The sequence below is a fragment of the Protopterus annectens genome, chromosome 16.part0 (assembly GCF_019279795.1).
Source record: "Protopterus annectens isolate FY-2018-M chromosome 16.part0, PAN1.0, whole genome shotgun sequence".
In the NCBI taxonomy this organism is placed as follows: domain Eukaryota; kingdom Metazoa; phylum Chordata; order Ceratodontiformes; family Protopteridae; genus Protopterus; species Protopterus annectens.
The window spans coordinates 378,553,796-378,575,790 of NC_056750.1; the positions used below are offsets into that span (position 1 = coordinate 378,553,796).

General features: G+C 39.4%; 1 protein-coding gene across 1 annotated transcript in view; it reads right to left on the reverse strand.

The window, feature by feature from the left end:
• CNTRL (centriolin) overlaps nt 1-21,995 on the reverse strand; it is a 4,034,091-nt gene that overhangs the window by 67,085 nt on the left and 3,945,011 nt on the right. The window contains 1 exon segment of the mRNA XM_044058259.1: nt 20,874-20,973. Within this exon segment, the coding sequence (XP_043914194.1) occupies nt 20,874-20,973 (100 nt within the window).

Consider the following 21,995-nt stretch of genomic DNA (forward strand, 5'->3'; position numbering starts at 1 on the left):
AAAAGCATCTGTCTTCCAGGCCTTCTTGCATGGAATCCTAGAGCAGAATATTGACAGTTCACTGTTTTGAGATGAGGCAAGGAGGTCTATTTGAGGAACTCTCCACAGATGGATCAAATCTTAGAAGAACCCCTTCATCTAGTTTCCATTTTTGAGGGTCTGCCCTGGTCCACTCATCTTGTTTGCCAAACAATTTTACTCTGACGGAATATAGCATGCCTGTAGAGTGGGACTGTGAAGCCATGTCCAAAGCTAACATGGTTAATCTGCAAAGGCGGGTGTGACCTGGTTCCCCCTTCCTTGCTGATGTACCACATTGACTGTGGTATTGTCTGTAACAACTTGAGGAGGTCCTGGAGACCAAAAATGGCTCAAGAGAATTGAGTGCCTTAATCAGGGAAAGCCTCTCCTTGATATTTATATGCTTTCTTCTGTCGCTGGTGCCCCACACCACATGCAATTTTATATCTCCTGAAACTGCTCCCCAAACAAAGTCTGAAGCATCTGAGGTGACTGACTGCTTTGGAGCATGGAGGGAGAATGGAAGGCCTGGATTTAAGGATATCTGTTGTCTCCAGCAAAAGATTTCTCTTCTGACAAACCTCAGCACTGGGATTTGAAAAGATAAAGGGTCTTGATGCCGGAACCAAACAGATTTCAGATACCACTGTATCTTTCTCATGTGAAGGCTTGTCAGAGGTATCATGAGAATCACAGATGCCATGAGACCCAAAATCCTGAGGAATTCCCTCACAGTAGCCAAAGTCCAAGTGGAAAACCTTAGAAATAGAGCTCTACATAAAGATCTATTTTCGTGTGGAAGAAAAGTTCTTTGAACTGAGGTGTCTAATTTACATCTCAGTAATACAATCCTGTGTGAAAGAGTCAAGAAAGACTTTTGAATGCTCTCTTGGAATCCAAGCTTGTGTAAGAGATCTCTCCCCCAAGAGACGGGTCACTGATACTTTGAAAAAGACTGTGCAAAGATAAGCAAGTCATCTAAATATAGAAAATGTGGATTTCTTCTAGTTAAAAATGAGCTATAACAGGAGCTGGACACTTTGTGAACACTCTTGGTTCAGCGGATAATGCAAAAGGTAAGGCAGAGAACTGATAATGTGAGCCATAGTTCAGCCGATGACTAATAAGTTCCCTACACAAGTTCCCTTTTAAAGGTGAGAAACAAACCCTGTACCTTGTGACTCAAAGGTAAACATCTTAACCATTATACCCACCCCCAAGGTTCAGAAACACAAAACCTTAAGAAACATCTGAAGTCTGGATGAATACGGATGCGATGATAAACATCTTTTAAGTCCAGTGTTATGTAGAAACCTGAAAGAGGAAGAAGAGGTAAGAGGTTCTGAATATGAGCACTATCACTCACAGGTTTAGGAAAGAAATATCCAGTAATGGTATCCAGGCATTTTGTTTATTTGTCACTCGGAATATGCTCGAGTAAAAACCCTTCCCCACCTGGGAAGCAGGGACTGAATCTATCACTCCTTGGGACAGCATGTGATGAAGAACAGGTAGAAAGGAAAGAGTCTGATCTGGAGGATAAGGAATGACTCCAGGAAGGAAGGAATTTACTCCTACTTCCATTTGAAACCCTGATGAATGATTTTCAGAACCCATTTGTCTGAAATAATCTGTTGCCAAAGAGAAAAATGAAGATTCAGACTTTCAGGAAGAAATAAGGGACCAAGGTGGGAAGGGGTCATGAGCTCTCTTGAAAAGTTACTTAGACTTGTTGGACTGGCCTTGATTTTGGGAGTTTCAAAAGTTATTTTTGGAATTTCCTTACCATTTCTTGTTAACAAAATTCAGGTAAACAGATGTTTAAGACTGTTTACTCTGTTTATTTTTTCTTTTACCAAAATTGGATGAGGAGAAAGAAAATCCCTGGACAACTTGGAAAAGGAGGGTTGAAAAATATTACAGATTTCCTGGATCTACTTGCCCCTTTCATCACACGTTTTGATCACCTCTGCAGCAGAGGAGCCAGACACTAAACCTCTATCCAAGGGAGAATTTAAAATCTCATTTTATCATTTGGGAGTTTCAGAGAATGCAGCCTTGCAAACCTCCTCAATATAGTACCAGTGTTCATATCCTTGGAAAAAGTATCAACACAAAAAAAGTTTCAGTTACTTTTCACTACTTTTAAACAGACAAAAAATGAGAGCCTTGTTTAAAAGTATGTTACAGCTTTGAGACAAGTCCTTTAAAACACTACATCCATAGCTTTAAAATAACTTTCCTGAAGAGGAAAGTAATAAAACATCAATAAAATTAAGAAAATGAAAGTCCTCACCCCCCAATGGGACCTTATCTGGCCAGCAGAGAAAAGCACATACCAACTGGCAATCAAAAGCCTTAGAGGGGTGTACTCTTTGGTGGCAGTAAAGCTCTGAAGGGCTTCCCCCTAAACTTGTCTTTTAGTCACTTCAGCTTGAGCTACCTGATAGTTTGGGTGCATGAAAGGTACCCTAAAGCTTTGAAAGCTGGCTGGCTGTTATAGCCTTGGCAGGATATAATGTCTATACCTAATTATTGCAGCAGTGATCAGTATGATGAACATCATGCCCTGTACACAAACCAATCATCCAACCACATCATGATCAATAAACAATTCACAAACATTACAATAAGAAGTGTTCCCCAAATGAGGTGCTTATCTACCAGATGTGGAACAAACCAAAATGCTGGAAAGAAGATGCTATGGACATGAGGCATGTTACTACTACTGTGGTAAGGAGAAGGTAAAGATGGCTTGGGCTACTGTCTCCTTTGTATCTTATTTATTATTTATATGTTTTCATTGTTGACCAGGAAGCCTAACTGGGTACAGAACCCCTTTTCAGTGGAGATCTGGGAAGAAAAACTCCAATGGTGCAATGTAAAACAAGATAAAATGTAAATTAACTATTAGTGTCATCTTTGACAGTGCAGTAGTAAAAAATGACACACAGTAGCATGTCAAACTGGAATTATCGAATTGTAATGGAAATGTGCTGACCTGATGTCCCCGGGATACTGATGTCTGTTCATCTAGTAGTGGGGACTCTGTAACTATTGGAAACTAGAGATAGCTTATTTTAGAAACGTTGAAAGGCTTCTCAAAAAGGCATTATCCCAAGGAAAAAAGAGAGGAAATGATGGCCTCCACAGCTTAAATAATCTCCTAAATGAAGGCCTCTCCGCTGAATCCACCAAAGAAAGTGGAATGTGAGGGATCTTTAAACCCTCCAGCTCTGTCTCTTCCATTGAGTATTACCTGGTTACCACCATGCCTATGTAAGTGAAACATGCCATAGATGCACGTCTGAGGGCTGGACAGATGGGCACAGGAATGCTGCAGGTGGCAAACAAGGAGGAAGAGGCCTGTGTCAACCTAGCAATAGCACTGAGCTGAAACCTGTCTAAAAGGGTCAGATAAATAAAACCAGCTACTTAAATCAACAAAAAAGGCAAAGAAACAGAAAACAATTGGCACTTAAATAAAATAAGCACTTTCGTTAGGTATGCTACCAAACTTCTTCAGACAAAATTAAAAAATGCAATGGACCAGTAAATACTTTGTCTAAACAATCATGTGGTGTAAGATATAGTCACATGTTACACTGAAAATAGATCATATGATTCATCAGAGAAGTAGGACATATGATTCATCAAAAAAAAAAAAAAAAAAAAAAACATCATGGTGTAAAATAAACGAAAACTTTTTTTGTTGCTTCCTGATATAAACTATTATAAAAACTGTTACTATGAACCTGAAAACCTACAATTACACACATAAGTATACATAAAAAATAACATTAAAAACAATTAGAAAAGTAGATAAACAATAGTGAAAAATACTCGTCTTCACAAATCCCTGAACAATATTGAAATCTATGAACTCCTGAAATGTAATGACCACAAGTGTGTTTAAAAACGATTCTTCATCTCAACAAACTTTTAAGTTTCAACACACTAACCAAGGAACATCTGTCATTAAGCCCAGGTAATACATAAGCCTGGCAGCTAAGTTGCCAGGTTAATTCTAGCAACTCCAATTTCAAAGAAAAGGGGCCTCTCCTCACATCCTTAAGTACTTGATCAATCACTCAAAAAACAAAAGAGTGACCTGGGTGTAAGGTAACATGGTTGGCTAAGGCGTTTTCGGTCTTTCCTTTTCTTATACTGTAAATATGTTCGTATAACCATTCTTTAAACTTTCTATCCATCTTGCTGATATAAAAACTTGGACAGGCTTGACATTTAGCTAAATAAATTACACTGCAAGAATTGCAGTTAAACCTGCATTTTGTCTCATCTTCGGTCCCTTATCACAAAATCACTGCCCAAATCAATATGTCTACAATAAAGGCATGCTTGACATTTAAACATCCCTTTTATTCTGGGGCTAGGTCTACCATCAAATTCCAACAAATTCTGTAAATTTTGACCCCTTTTGAAAACAAATTTAGGTTTAAAATCACATATACCATAAAAGGCCATGTCTGATGTAAGAAGAATTCTTCATGATAATCTGCTTAATTCCAAGGGCATCCATACTATAAGGAGTAATAAACAAAGGAACACCAGCAAAAGGTGTATTTACTGTGCACTTCGTATGCTCGTGCTGACCAGATGGTACTTGGGGGCAAGCTGGATCATGTAAAATTGCTTTGTAAAAGCCTTGTGCCCATTTTGAAACCACTTCTTGCCTTAGTTCATCCAATAACTCTAAGTGGTATCCCCATTTTAAAAACATGTTAACCAAGAGGTCACATTCAATCAAAAAGTCAGTCTGTGCGGAAACCATTCCAGCTACCCATACAAGCTGACCCTTCACCACTGACCTCTTTTAATGAATCGGGTGGGCACTGGAATAGTGTAAAAAAGAATTTGTGTATGTTGCTTTTCTAAAAATTCTAGCTTTATACCCATTATTAACACAATCCTTCATTAATTCAATGTCCAAATAGGAAATTGAATCTTTACTAAATGAATGAGTGAAGTTTAAAAATTGGGTGGAGTCGTTTAAAAACTGCAAAAATTCTTTAACCTGTGTTTCCTCACCATGGAATAAAACAAAAATGCCAACCAAAAAGCATGTATAAAATTTTACCATGCCTGAAAAACATTTATTAGTCAATATGAACTGTCTTTCCCAAATGCCATGACCAAATTCACAAAACTGGCCCCACAAGTGGAGCCCATAGCTATCCCCTTCTTTTGAAGAAACTACCTTCCTTCAAACAGAAAAAAAATTAGTTAAAATGATGTCTAATAATTCTAATAACAAAATCTCCTCATTGGTCATATTTCTGAGTCTTAGCATCGAACAGACCCACTCAATCCCAACATCATGGGGAATAGTGATATATAGATCTTTCATGTGTATTGTTATTAAATTTAATTCCTCATCATATACCAAATTGTTAAGATTCCCTAGCAAAGACCAAGTGTCTGTACATATTTGGGGTTCCATGTCAACATATTTCTTTAAACAACTATCCACGTATTTGGCCAGAGGGTATGTGCTAGAGTTCCTACTACTCACAATAGGTCTCAAAGGTGGATTAGTCACATCTTTCTGTATTTTTTGGATTCCAAATATTATTGGAATTTGCGGAGCTGGCATAGGAAATAATTCTAGATTCAATAAACAAATCATTCACATAATTTTTTAACCTGTTGTAAACTGTATTCAAACTCATTCAAAGAAACAAGCTCATAGTTCTTAACATCGGATAACATTTCAAGCAATTTACTGCTATATTCCTCTGTTTCCCACCCCCCCCTGTCCAGTTTCATAATACGCACTCCACTCATTTTTAACAACTGCAAACCTTCCCAATCATTCAAAGAAAAATTACTTAAGTCCTTAAAATTGGAATTCACCACAGAAAACATGTTTCTAACATCCAACTCACAAATTTGTTCAAATAAAGAAATAACTGGGATCACACAAAAATACAAAAAGATGTGACTAATCCACCTTTGAAGCCTATTGTGAATAGTAGGAAATCTTTCACATAACCTCTGGCCAAATACATGGATAGTTGTTTAAAGAAATATGTTGACATGGAACCCGAAATATGTAGAGACTCTTGGTCTTTCCTAGAGAATGTTAACAATTTGGTATATGATGAGGAATTCAATTTAATAACGATAGATGTGAAAGAACTGAGTGGGTCTGTTTGATCTTAAGACTCAGAAATGTGACCAATGAGAAGATTTTGTTATTAGAAGAATTATTAGACATAATTTTAACTAATAATTTTTTTATGTTTGAAGGAAGGTACTTCTTTCAAACGAAGGGGGTAGCTATGAGCTCCCCTTGTGGGGCCAGTTTTCCGAATTTGGTCATGGCATTTTGGGAAAGACAGTTCGTATTGACTAACAACTTGTTTTTAAGGCATGGTGTTTTTTGGATGACATTTTTGTTTTATTCCATGGTGAGGAAACACAGGTTAAAGAATTTTTGCAGTTTTTAAATGAGTCCACCCAATTTTTAAACTTCACTCATTTATTTAGTAAAGATTCAATTTCCTATTTGGACATTGAATTAATGAAGGATCGTGTTAATAATGGGTATAAAGCCAGACCTTTTCAACATACTCAAATTCTTTTTTGCATTATTCCAGTGCTCACCCGATTCAACAAAAGAGGTCAGTGGTGAAGGGTCAGCTTATACAGGCAGCTAGAATGGTTTCCGCACAGACTGACTTTTTTATTGAATATGACCTCTTGGTTAAGATGTTATTAAAATGGGGATACCCCTTAAAGTTATTGGATGAACTAAGACAAGAAGGGGTTTCAAAACAGGCACAAGACTTTTATGAAGCAATTTTACATGATCCAGCTTGCCCCTAAGTACTATCTGGCCAGCATGAGCATATGAAGTACACAGCAGATACACCTTTTGCTAGTGTTCCTTTATTTACTACTCCTTATAGTATGTATGCCCTTGGAATTAAGCAGATTATCATGACGAATTGGGGTCTTCTTACATCGGACGTGGCCTTTTTTGTTATAGAGAATTTTAAACCTAAATTTGTTTTCAAAAGTAAAGAATTTGTTGGGATTTGATGGTAGACCTAGCCCCAGAATAAAAGGGATGTTTAAATGGCAAGCGTGCCCTTATTGTAGACATATTGAAGTGGGCAATAATTTTGTGATAAGGGACTGAAGATATGAGACAAAAGGCAGGTTTAACTGCAATTCTTTCAGTGTAATTTATTTAGGTAAATGTCAAGCTTGCCCAAGTTTTTATATTGGCAAGACAGAAAGTTTAAAGAACAGTTATACAAACATATTTACAGTATAAGGAAATTGAAGACCGAGCACGCCTTAGCCTACCATGTTACCTTATACCCAGGTCACTCCTTTATTTTTCAAGTGATTGATCAAGTAGTTAAGGATGTGAGGGGAGGCCCCTTTTCTTTGAAACTGGAGTTGCTAGAATTAACCTGGCAACTTAGATGCCAGGCTTATGTGTTACCTGAGCTTAATGACATCTGTTCTTTGGTTAGTGTGTCGAAACTTAAAAGTTTGTTGAGATGAAGAATCGTTTTTAAACACACGTGTGGTCAGTACATTTCAGGAGTTCATAGATTTCAATATTGTTCAGGGATTTGTGAAGACTAGTATTTTTTAACTATTGTTTATTTACTTTTTCATTTTTAATGTTATTTTTTATGTATACTTATTTGTGAAATTGAAGTTTTCATGTTCATAGTAACAGTTTTTATAATAGATTTTTATATCAGGAAGGAACAAAGAAAGTTTTCGTTTATGTGAATGTTTTTGGTTTACACCATGATCTGTTTTGTTTGATTAATCATATGACCTACTTCTCTGATTAATCATATGATCTATTTTCAGAGTAACATGACCATTTCTTACACCACATGATTGTTTAGGCAAAGTATTTAATGGTCCATTGTACTTTTGAATTTTATCTAGAAGTCTGGTAACATACCTAACAAAAGCGCTTACTTTATTTGTCATTAAAGTGCAGATTGTTTTCTGTTTCTTTGCCTTTTTTGTTGATTAAAGGGTCAGATAAATGATAGAACCTTTTCTTCTGGGTTTCAAACCCTAGCACAAACTCTTCAATGAAGTCTGAAGGAAAGCCGTAGTATAAAAAAAAATTTGGCAGTAAAATGAGGATTGAGCTGATCAGGTGGGAAAAAAACTTGTGCTAACACCAGAGGTAAGTGATGAGGGTGTGCTTCCCTAAGCCTCATGTCCTTTGTGGAAATGGAGGACAAAAATAGGAACACATCCTCAATAATCAGGAATAATCACCATTCCTGGGAAGCCGAGGAGGCCACACAGACAACAGACTTACCTCCAAGGGGGTTAGGGCAAGTCAGTACTCCCAATTAAGTCTTAGGCACAAAAATCTAGTCCACCGTCAGGTAATAATTTTAAGTTACCATAATTTGGCACCTGTGTTGTCCAGTCTGATTCTGATTCACATATGGGTCACGGATCCGATCCGACATGGCCGCTTTCTACAGACTTCAGCTTCCAGGCTCGAGCTCCTCCCACTACCCACAATCCTCAGCACCTAGCACAGCTTCTTCAGATCAAGTTTGCTGCCTATTAGAAATAAGTGAAAGAAAGAAAAAGGAGAAAGACCAGAGGCTCAGCTAGGAACAGAAATGCTTCATGGATCCACCTAAAAAAATTCTTAGGCTGGGGACGGATGGGAGGGAAGGTGAATCAGAATGAATATGGACAACACAGATGCCAAGTTACACCAAGTTATGGTAAGTACATAACTTAAAAATCTTATGTTGTACTTATCGTTCTGATTCACATATGGGTCAGAGTCACCAGCTACATTCTCACTTGGGTGGCCTCAAGGAAGGATATAATGGAGTACTGTCAAACCAAAAGAACCTCTGTGTTTGGAGACAATGCCCAATTTGCAATGAGTTACAAAACTATGGGATTTAGACCAAGAGGCTGCTGCACAGATGTCTACAATACAGATTTTGGATGAAAAAGCAGTTGATGTGGCTACAGATCTAGCTGAATGGGATTTAATAGTAGACAGCTTTAAGCGTTCTTATTATATATTAAGGAAATGCAATCAGTAATCCACTTTGCAAGAGTCGCCTTTGTTACTGCATGTCCCAGGTGATTAGGTGAAAAAAAAACAAATAATCAATCTGATTTCCTGAACTGCTTGGTTCTGTGAAGACAGAAACATTGTTGTCTATGAATGTCAGCACATGCAACATATACTCCCCTTTACTGGAGTTAACTGGGGAAGAAAACTGGTAACTGTATAGTCTGATTAATATTTGATTCAGTAGCCACTTTAGGCAAAAAAGATGGATTACTATGGAAGGAAACTCTTTGTGAAAAATAATATACGGTGGTTTTAGAAGAGTGCTGCATTTCAGAAATTATTTTTGCTGAGGTGATGGACACTAAAAAAATTGTCTTCCAAGACAAAAAAATTATGTCACAATCACTCGTGTGCTCGAAAGGCTTTTGAGTCAGTCCTTGGAGCATAAGAGAGAGACCCCAAGGAAAAGCTGGTCTTTGATGGGAGATCTAAGAAGGGAAACCGCCTTCATAAAAGCACTATATAACCTAGAAAAAGTGACAGAGCTTGAAGATAACCCAGAGTGGAACTTGGATATGGCTACCAGTTGAAGCTAAATTGTAGTGAAACTGGATCCCTCTCTAAACAGGGAAGTAAGAAAAGAAAGGATGGTAGGGTTGGGTGCCTAATAAGGGTCAATGTTCTCTTTGGCAACCCAAATAGAAAATCTGTTCCACTTGCCTCTATACACTTTTTTGGTAGATACCTTTTGAGAAGCTAGAACAACAGTCCTAACTGGAGAAGAAAGTCTGGACCCTTTAACAATCATCAGAACTGGATAAACCATGGGGTTAATTTGAGAGTGGGCAGATACTGATGGAGTCCTAGTGACGGATGGATTAGGAGGTCCTGATTGTGCTCCGGTATCCATGGAGAATATTTCAGATGAGACCACAGGAAGGGGAACCAAATCTGATGAGGTCAATAAGAGGTAATGAGGATTATGGTGCTCTTCAACCATTGGGCTTTCTGAAGAAATTTTGGGATCAACGGAAGGGGAGGATAAGCATAAAGGAGACCAAAGAGCCAATCAGACTACAGTATGCCTCGTGGACTCCTGGGGGGGAGGGGGTGATCAGAGCAAAATACCTGTTGCACTTATTATTTATTGCATTTGTTTACCGGGAAAGTCCACTGGGCCTAAATGATCCCATTTTCAATGGAGGCTCGGGGAGAAAAGTTCCACATTAATTACATACAAAGAAATGTTAACACACAAAACAAAGTATGTTGAGTGGTAGCAGTACATTCAATAAAAAATTACAACAGTTAAACTGTTTGCAATAATGGTATAAGTACATAAGTAAAAAATAGAATACATTCGAATAACAACAACAACACAAGTATAATTGTAAATACAGAATTTGTAGCAGAAGAGAGATAACTTCAGGGTGAGAATAGAAAGAGACAGATGGGCTAAAGGAGGGAAAATTCACGCTAGAGTGACAGCAGAAAGAGCAAGTATAGTAGATAAAATGAGATGAAATACCAGTAATTAAATGAAGTCAGGTTTTGAACTTATTTGTTGGGGTGCAGGTGCAACTTGTGAGGTGTGGCAAAAAGATTGCAGCAGGGGTTGCCCCTTGGTCGAAATCTGATACACTACTGTTTGGTTGAGGGACCACCCGTAAGGCATCAGGATGGACCTGCTAAGTCAGTCCTCCAGTACACTGGATTTCCCCAGTATGTGAGTTGCAATGAGAAAGTGGTGTGAAGAAATCGGCCATTCCCAAACTGTCATGGCCTGTCTGCAAAGAGGGTAAAAACAGGTTTCTCCTTGTTTGTTGACTTAAGACTACTGATACACTGTTGGTGTGAACTGCAATAGTCCCCAAAGGGAGAACGTCCTGAAAGCCTTGCAATGCGAGAAGGCCTGCTCTCATCTCTAGGACAATGATATGCAATCTGCTCTCTAAGAGAGTCCATGTGTCATGGACCACATTCCCCTTGAAATGCCCCCCCCCCTCCAGCTGAGAAGCATCCATGGTCACTGTATCTGTGGGGGAGGGAAGGATGAATAGTCAGCGGACAGATAGGTTGGAATGAATCCATCACTCCAGGTGGGTTCTGCAAACTGTTGTCAATTTGATAGGAGCAGATATAGACTGGTGAAGTATAGAACACTGAACAGCCAAGGTCCACTGGCAGATACACATACAGAACCTTGACAAAGGTACCAGTGTTTATAGCAGCTGCCATAGATCCAAGTGCTTGAAGAACAAGCCTGTCAGGAGGAGAAGGATGAACTAGTAAAGTTAGGACTTTATCTCTCAAGGTGTCTATCCGATGTAGAGGCAATGAAGTTATTTGGATAGATGTGTTCGGCTGAGCTCTGATAAACTTCAAAGATTGAACTGGTACCGGTCGTGATTTTTTCAGATTGATTGTGATACCTAGAAGGTCCAATATCTGGTAAATGTAATCTCTGGCCTGAGTTAGTTGACATTTGGTTGGGCAATCAGGAACCAGTCATCCAGATATGGGAGCACCCGAAAACCTTGCAGTCTGAGATGAGTTGCAACCACCACCATGCATTTGGTTAACACCCTGGGAGCTGTGATGAGTCCAAAGGGTAGGGCTCTGAATTGGCAGTGACTGGCGCCCAGCCGGAAGTGCAGCTGACTCCTGGAGTGCCTGTCTCTTTTGATGACATAGTACCTGTCATTTAAGTCCACAGAGCACATACAATCATCCTTCCTCAACAACAGAAGGATGGACTGTACCATAACCATCTAAAAGTTCACTTTCTTTACGTACAAGTAAATCCAACACCAAATGAGAGATCTTCCAGCAATTAACTACACCAGCAATAAATGAACTCAAACAGCAGAAAATAGCAAAAACTGGCGTCAAAACAAGGCAGGTATAAAATGAAGACTCCAAGTAGTAAAACTGATAGTTTATTGTAAGCGCTTTCGCAATAGTGTCACTTTTCATCATACATTTCTAAAAGACAACTCCCAGCAGATATATATTGCCAAGGTAAATCAATTATCCAATTAGACAATCACATACAAAGCAGCCTGGATAAAAACAACACAAAATAACTTTAAAATTGAAAGCCTAACTAAATATATGAACAAAAAATATACAAAATTAAAAATAAAAATAATATAGTGAAGGATAGAACTTTATCTTTTCTTAATATACCCATTCATTTATTTTTTTCAACTTAGTCATTTTTTCAGTTTCCTGAATTTGAGTACAGGTTTCAAGGAGATTAAATCATTCAAGCCATGTCCTAAATGTGCTGCTAACCTTAAGATCCATTTGAGTTCAAACCTCTCAGTTTCATTAATGATGTCACCAATCCTAATATTCTCTTATATGACTTGTAACACTAGAAACAAAAAGGTGTGTTCATCCCCTTCACTTTTAGTGTGTTTGGCTAGCGCACTACATTCTAATCCCGATGTGTACAGTAACTATGGTCCCTGATCTGCTCCCTAAGTCGCCTGTTGGTCTTTCCAACGTAGTAGGCTCAACAGTTCTTACAATGTGCCAAATAAACTAAATGCTTGGTGTTACAATTGGCATTGGCCTTGAGGTACCATATATAACCAGTGTCAGGGTGATGGAAGGAAATATGCGAATCTGATGATGGTGGAGTGGGAACACCACAATATAGTCAAATATGGAATGGGTGCAGTCTGTTTTTATAAACGATTTGTTGATGACCTTTTTTTGGTCTGGAATAAAGGAGAACAGGATTTAGCCCTATTCTTAGAAGGAATAGTAGTGAATTTCTGAAGTTCACTATGAGTTACTCAGAAGTTAGGATCAATTTATTGGATGTTGAGATAAGTAAAAACTCAGAAGGCCATTTCTCTACAAGAATATACAGAAAGGAATGTTACTGTCCTTCATACTTATTTGGAACAGTATGCATCCGCAACATATATTTCCCAATATTATTAAAGGCCAGGCAATGAGAATATCTTGCCTTTCTTGTGAAGTTTCTGACTTTGAACGAAGTCTAGACAGATTGAAAACTGAATTAACAGATAGAGGTTACTCCACAATAGAACTAGATGAAACTTGCAGGACTGTATTTTCTGAAAGGTCAGGTAGAGCCAGACCTTACTTTTCTAATTGAAGTGAACATCATTCCTACAAAAGACAAAAGTTAACACTCTGTCCATGACTTTATCTTATACCCAAGATGTTAATGAGATACGGAGCATTATCCAACAAAACTGGCACATTTTGCAGTAAGATGAGAAGGTAGGCAGTATAGTAGGATCCAGACCTAGATTTACATATAAGAACAGGAAAACACTTAAACAACGGTTATGCTACCCTAGACTTCAGAATATTGCCCCCGCAGACCCTCCAGGGACAAGGAAAAGCCAGAGTTGTGCATTTTGTTCATTTACAGATGAAAATATTTCCTTCCAACACCCTGACATTGGTTATATATGGTACCTCAAGGCCAGTGCCAATTGTAACACCAAGCATTATTTATTTGGCACATTGTAAGAACTGTTCAGCCTTCTATGTGGGGAAGACCAACAGGCGACTTAGGGAGCAGATCAGGGACCATAGTTACTGTACACAATGGGGATTAGAATATAATGCGTTAGCCAAACACACTAAAAGTGAAGGGAATGAACACACCTTTTTGTTTCTAGTGTTACAAGTCATACAAGAGAATAGTAGGATGGGTGACATCATTAACGAATCTGAGAGGTTTGAACTCAAATGGATCTTAAGGTTAGCAGCACATTTAGGGCATGGCTTGAATGATTTCATCTCCTTGAAACCTGTACTCAAATCCAGGAAATTGAAAAAATTAATAAGTTGAAAAAAATAAATGAATGGGTATAATAAGAAAAGATAAAGTGCTACCCTTCATTATATTATTTTTATTTTTAATTTTGTATTTTTTTTGTTCATATATTTAGTTAGGCTTTCAATTTTAAAGTTATGTTGTGTTGTTTTTACCCAAGCTGCTTTGTATGTTGTCTAATTGGATAACTGATTTACCTTGGCAATACCTATCTGCTGGGAGTTGTGTTTTAGAAATGTCTGATGAAGCAATGAAACTATTGCGAAAGTGCTTACAATAAACTATCAGTTTTACTACTTGGACTCTTCATTTTATACCTGCCTTGTTTCTACACCAGTTTTTGCTGTTTTCTGTTGTTTTAGTTTCTTTACATACAAGTTCAGTTTGCTTAGGTCCAAAATTGGCGTTAGGCCCCCAGTCTTCTTTAGCACTAAAAAGAAGCGGGAGTAAGTTCTAGATCCTCTCTGTTCAGTTGAGACCTCCTGGATGACTCTCTTTCACAGTAAATTCCGAATTTTGAATAGTGAAGACTCCCTCTGAGTGGATGGAACATTGGAGAGTCTCCTTCGTGATTTTGGTGCTGTAAGGGAAAAGGGAATGTAATCGCCCCTGGATATTATGCTTTGCACCTAAACATTTTTTGTTAACTGGGTCCAGGCAATTGAGTGCAGACAAAACTGACCCCCAACTGCCACCAGGGCAGAGCAGTTGGGCTACATTTCAGCAACATTGATAGAGCTTGTTAGGAAAAGGTTCCCTGAAGCCCTAATTTTGCGGGCCCAGTTTGCTTCTGGGGCGGTGTCTCCCATTGAAGTCATCTTCACTGCCTCTGGAGGGAAACACTCTGTGTTGGTCAGGAATTGACCCTTAAGACTAGTGGAACCACATTTTCTTGGTCCCTCTCTGATTCCTGGTGTAGGTCTGCAGAGGGGTGGAAAACTTGATCCCGACAGCAAACAACATCTTGCTCTCTTTCTTGCTGCGGGTCAGGGTGTCTTTAACCAATGGTACAAATTAAAAGGAGCCATTAAAAGGAGCACTGACAAAAGACACCATAAAGGGTTCCACAAAGTGACAAAGCCTCATTCAGGCATGTCTGTGCAGAGCAATGCTGGTGCTAGCTGCCTGTGAGGTACCCTCTGCTGAGTAAGAGATGAGCCTCATGGATGAAGTGGCAAGAGATGAAAGAGTGGTCAGCTTTGGAGAGATTTTCTTGTGGTCCTTTGTCAGCATGGCCTTTGCCAAAGAGTCAGAGAGTTCGTTGACTAGGTCTTTCTGCAGGCGAGTAAAATGTACCACGTAACTGAGTGCTCTAAGCATGAAAGTAGCCGAAATGTAAACACACTTGCCAAACTTGTCCATCACTCTAGACTCCCAGTTTAAGTGGGTGGACAGTAGTGCTTTGTTCAGCTAGCTCCTTCTTAGTAGCAGCTGTCACCACCCATAGGGTCAACTGGAATACCTTTGGCCAAAAAGAACAGTCCTTAGGTGGAGAAAGGATTGTCAGGTTGCTTAGGCATGGGTTCTACAGTGTCCAGCTTCTTTCAGGCCCAGCGGGCCACCAAGTCTATAAGGGCGTCCGCCGGGGGGGGTGGGGGTGGGGGGGGCTCGCCCAAGATGTAAACAGGCCCGTCCTGAAAGCTTCCAGAAATACAGACTCCTCAGAAGTAGAATCTTGGGATGACCAACCCCCTCTTTGTTTCAAAATTTCCAAAACATCTGCAAAATAAACATCCTGTGGTGGTGATATTGGGGATCTTTCTCACTCAGAAAGTCCATATCCTCAGTGAGGGACTCAATGGGGGGGTCTAAGTGCCTCCTCCGTCCTCTTCTGAGGCAACTCCTCTGTGGAATGTTCACTGGAAGTATTGGCAGAGCCGGAGGCCACCTCAGATGGAAGATCCTGGATACTCATCGAGACCGGCTGACCCTGGACAGGAATGGAAGGCCGAGCTCTCAGATCTGATGAGGAGTGACAGGGTGGAACAGTAGAAAAAGAGATTGGGTCTCTGTCTGCAGAGAAGGCCTTTTTTATGACCTGGAAAGCTATGGGAAGCAAAAAACCCCTGCCCAACTCCAATGAGGCCAAAGCCCTCACAGCATGGACCTTGGAACCACAGCTCCCAGACAGAACTGGACCCATGCTGTTAAGAGCCATAGCACTGAAAGGAAGAGACACAGCTGAATCCCTATCCTTGGATCCAATCTTAACATCTCAGATCCAAGACCCACTCTGATCTGAAGATCTCGGAGTGGAGGTGGTCAAGACAACTGTTGGAGTTGATGAAGCAAAGGTCCTAGGATCTGACACAGAGTCTCTTGCTTGGTTAAGGTCCTGGGGCTCCAATATCAAAGGTTGTATCAGAGAAGGAGAGTCTACAGTGGTTGAAAAACTCATGGCTCCATGAGGGGTCAGAGCCGACAAGACCCCCACCTGGATCTGAGCCTTGATGATCTTTCTTACCATCCTGTCCACATCATATTCAAAAAGGCTTCTGAAGGACCTAGAAGAAGCGGCTGACGATGAACGTGAATGCCTTGGAGTGTATAAAATCTTAGTGGGGACTGTGGGAGACACTGATCGAAGGGATGACTCTAGTGACCGGCTCCTAGCTCTCAGATGCCAGGACCCAGGATCTGAGCTCAAGGAGGGAGAATGAGGAGAATGAGTCTTCTGATCCAACCCCCTAGGATCCTGAGGGGCAGTAGTATTCGGAGCATGAAGAAGCTGGATCCGAGAGGAGCTGTGGATCCAACACAGCAGACAAAAATCACTGAGGTAGATGCAGACAGATCCAAAAGGGCTTTAGGACCTGCTGGTGCAGAACCTGGTCTCGGACCCGTAGTAGTCGGATCAGCGGCTTTCAAAGCTTTTGCTGGTGGTTCAGAAAAAGTCCTGGGGTATTTATGAGGGTGAATTTTCGATTCCACAGCAGAATCTGACAAAGCCTTATCAGGGAGTTGAGCCCCTGGAGAAGACAGAGGCAGAATCCCTTTCAAAATCAATTTGCTGGTGCAGAACCTGGTCTCAGACCCGTAGTAGTCGGATCAGCGGCTTTCAAAGCTTTTGCTGGTGGTTCAGAAAAAGTCCTGGGGTGTTTATGAGGGTGAATTTTCGATTCCACAGCAGAATCTGACAAAGCCTCATCAGGGAGTTGAGCCCCTTTAGAAGACAGAGGCAGAATCCCTTTCAAAATCAATTTGCTGAGCCTATCAGCAATCGCTCTGGGGTTGAACCCCTCACAAATGGCACACTTGGACTGTAAGTGTGATGCTCCTAGACAGTATGTATACTTGTCATGTGAACTGGAATGTGGGATCTGATGTCCGCACTCCAAACACCTTTTAAAACCTGTAGGCTTATCCATATTAAGTTAAGGTATCCAGCTTTTTGTTAAATAAAGACTGGCTAAATATCACTAGAAAGCAAACAGTTAATATCATTAAAGCTACAACAACAATTATTTTAATATGCAAACCATTAAAGACTATAACCGCTTAGTAAGAAATTTATTTATATATCTATATATCTTTGAAAGAAGGGTAAAGGTCCAAAGAAAGAAAGAGGCATGAAAATGCTCTAATGCTTGCAAAAAGCTCAGTGGGTGGGAGGAAAGGATAGAATAACAATAACAGGAAGAATATACTTATCTGCATTTTTTTTTTGAGATATTTTACTAACTGCTCGAGTGCTGGAGTGCACGTCTGACATGAGTGGTGGCAAACAAGATCTGAGGAAGCTGTGCTAGATACAGAGGATTGTGGTTAGAGGGAGGCACTCAAGCCTGGAAGCTGAAGTTTGTAGAAGGAGGCTGAGTCTGATCCGAGGATCAGATCCATGACCAATATGTGAATCAGAATGAGAAGAACAACATCAGATGAGGGATGCTTCTACTTGGAACTGAGGAGCCTTCTTCTGCCATAAGTTGAATTCTGAAAATGATTACCTCGGATACATTTTACATATATATAGATATATACACACACACACACACACACACACACACACACACACACACACACGTCTGTATATATCTATATCTATATAGATCTATATATATACATATATATATATATATATATACACACACACACACACACACAAATACACTCACATATAAACATATACACATATACCCACACCCACACACACATACTAAGTGAGGGTCCTGTTCAGAAACTCTTTTCTTCAGAAAGTCATGCTTGAATCGAGGTTTTGAATGGAGACTGCAGTACAGCGGGGAAGTCACCCTTTTCACCATTGTAGTGCAATCTTGGGGCATATATAATGTGCAGGGGGGTTTGCCCTCCCTGAGAAAACATAGATATTTGTTTTCTGAAGTTTGACTTTCTGAAAAGTCAATCATATGGTCTTGACCATATGAAATTCGGCTTTTTGAAAAGTCAAGCTTCTAAATGGGATCTCTCTATCTCTCACACACATACACACAGATCACAAACATACACGCGTATATATATATATATATATATATATATATATATATATTTACACACATGCACAAGCAATCATACATACATAGTCTCAGTCTGGACTTGTTAAGGACAGGTCATGCTTACTCAACCTGGTGGATCTGTTTTGAAAATGTCACCAAAGGAGGGCAAAATGGACACGGCACATACCTGGACATGGCCAAAGCTTTTTATACAATTCCCCACCCAGGGACAGGTATATTTCACAGGGGATACCGCCACACCTCTCAACTGTCCAGATTTTCACAGAATGTCCAGATTTTTGATACTTTTGGTGCGTTTCTCATAAAATTTGTGGTTTTCTGACAAATCACTGGGATGATCTGAAGGTTGAAGTCACCAAATAAGGACAGATATTTGAGTTGTCAGACTTCAAATCCTTCAGAAAATGTATGTTAAAACAAAACCTATTACTCTAAGTAAACTTTCTAAGTTTACAAGAGCAATATTTAAAATTTGTCCCTATTTTTGGGCCTTGATCCCCCCATTTTGTCAGGCTTTGTCCAGATTTCTTGCACTAAGAGGTTGAGAGGTATGGATCATACTGCTGCTATGAAATGGACTCCCCATCCACATAAAACACAGTTCATTCCTGTCCACTATCAAGCTAAATAAACTGGGAGTAAACTCCGAGTCACTTGCTGGATTGCCAACTGGCTCTCAGACAGGACTCAGAAAATCAAAATATGGGAAGTTACCTCCAAAAAGAGACCAATCACTAGTGGTGTCCCTCAGGGTTCTCTACTGATACCTCTCCTGTTTGGCATCTAATTTTCTGAAGTAAAAGCCAGTACCAAAGGCTCTGGCTGAGTAAGTTTGGAGATGACTGCAAGCTAGGAGCAATCAGTGAATCCCCAAATGATGTAGCCATCCTACAGGAAGGTTTGTCTCAAATAACTAACCAATATCAAAATCATGGTTTGAAACTAAATGCATTACTGTATCCTTTAGGAAGTCATTTACCCTGGAGAACTACCACATTAACAATACGCCCCTAAGAGCTGACCCATTTGTTCAGGATTTGGAAACATATGTTGACAGTAACCTAATTTTTGACCAACATGTGCCTATTGTGGCAAGAAAGTCCTTCTATAGCACACAACTTGTAAACAAAGCGACTGTGTCTAGAACTAGGGATGAAATTGTCCCCCTTTACTCAGCCCTTATTAGGCCAGCTACAGAATATAATGCCCCCTTTGGTGTGCATCTATCCAGACACATGCAACAACTTAACAACCACAGAGATATCCTACTAAAGGAATACAAGGCCTAAGCAACATGTCCTACACAGATCAACTCAAAGCACTGTCACTATACTCTGCATCATACAGACTGCTAAGGGGTGACCTGTGTCTGGCATACAAAGCATCCTCCAACCCATTACTGATGGATTTACTGCACATCAGCAAGACAAACAGCATCAAAAACACTCGGTCTAGGGATCTAAACTTCTTCTGCAACATCAACAAAACAGTTTGGAGGGACAGGTATATTTTACATGGGGTACCGCTGCTATGGAACGGACCCCCCATCCACATAAAACACCGTTCATCCCTGCCCACTTTCAAGCACAACTTAGATCTATGTGTGGGAAATGGAAAATTTATCCCAAGACTGCCCCCTGTACAACTAATAGCTAATTACTAGGTTAGATACTTCTGTGTGTTATTTTAAGCCTATGCAACTTCCTTTCTAAGGGCAAGATTCAAACCTTGTAGAATATGTTTATGACGTAAACACCTTAACCATTATACCAACCCCAAAGCTAATGGACAGAGGCAGCTCTTAAATGCTTTATCCCATGCATAGTTCCTCTTAAATTACCTATGGTATGATCCCTGTTACTCTCATTAGGGGTAATATATAATTATCGTCCATGGGCTGGGTAAATATCTAGCCAAATGGGATAGGTTATTTCGAGCACAAAAAGTGAAACTAGCTAAGCTTAAAATGGCCCAAAAGGGCAGCTAGCCTAGTACTTACATATGAACCTATAGGAAATGCAAACGCAACAGCTTCTCACCAGCAGTACAAATATTATGATCCAAATTGCAAAAGTAGCAAAAAAATAACTGATGTGTATGTGGGGGATGAGTGCATTTATATATTTAATGTGTGTCACATCTGCCCCCAAGTGATGGAATGACTGTAAAATTGATGCAGAATGAAGACTAGTCAAGAGGAGAAGCCATCAAGAAGGGTTCCTCATTGTCAAACCAATAGGACACAAAATAAGAATTTAAGCAAACAACTCCTAAAAATATATGCTTACAGTTATAACAAACAAAAGTAATGCAACACAATTATGAAATATACAACACCACTGAAAATAAAAAATGTACATAATTTAAGATACAGCCACAGATACAAGTAGTCTTCTAAAAAATTAACTCGTCAGCAATTTGCTTTCTTCAGTAAGCCATTTTAGTTCAGAGGAAAAATACGAAATACTGTTGCTACGATTCCTCTTACCTTCATGTTCAATCAGACTAGTGCCTTCAGTGTTGTGCCTATAAGAACTTCTTGATGTAGCTGTCTTCTTTGAAGGAAAATGCACACTTCCACAGAATGACTGAAGAAAGAATAAATCAGTGTTTTGTATTTTACTTCAAAACTCTGTCTTTATATCGCTCAGTAAAATACATTTATTCTACATATGCTCAGGAAATAAATGCATTGCAATAAATTCAATGAATTCTGCCAGGTGTTCAATTCATACAGTTTATTACATGTACTAAATCACTATGAAATAAAATCTTTCCAAAGTTTGAAGGTATATCAGACATCCCCTTTAGCCTGCTAAACGAATTCTCCAGAAACTTATCTCCTCCCCCACTAACTAACCCCCTATTTGTAATATCACTAACAGTGAACCTATGATCCCTCTCCACAAATGACTTACTTATCTACCCACTGCTTTAAAGCTGTTGTTGCTAAATCTATACAGAAACACCTAAATCAACTTAATTACAACTTCAGCCCCTACTTTCACTATCAACACTTAACGATGCTAGGCACAAAGCCTTCTCTACTCATTAAACCAATTGCTCATTTTTTAACTCATCCCTTTCTATGGGTGTACTTCCTCACAGCTTCAAACAAACTCTTACCATTCCTCTGCTAAATGTATCTCACCCAAAGACCTCCATAAGCTACAGGCCATTTGTAAACCTTTGCCCCTTAACAAAAGCAATATAAAAACTTGTGTATGAATAAATTCCAGAATATACAGAGAAACATGACCTCCTCACAGACAAACAAGTATGGGTTCTGTCCAAATTATAGCACTTAGACAGCAATCATCTCTTTCATCTCAGAAATCTATTCTAGCACAAAGAAAGGTCTTCTGGCTGGGACTTCAGTTCTTGACCTTAAAATAGTGATTGAACTTTTGAATTGTAACCTTCTGCGAAAAAAAAAAATAGTAATGGCAGATGTTAAGGTTTTTTTTTTTTCAGATGTTTCTCTCTGGTTTCAAAATTACTCACCAACAGTGCTTTTACCATTTCTGGAAAACAACTACTTTTCATCTGGCTCTCTCAAAATTCCTCAAGGTTTGGTGCTAGATCCCATTCTCTTCTCATTATTTATAAA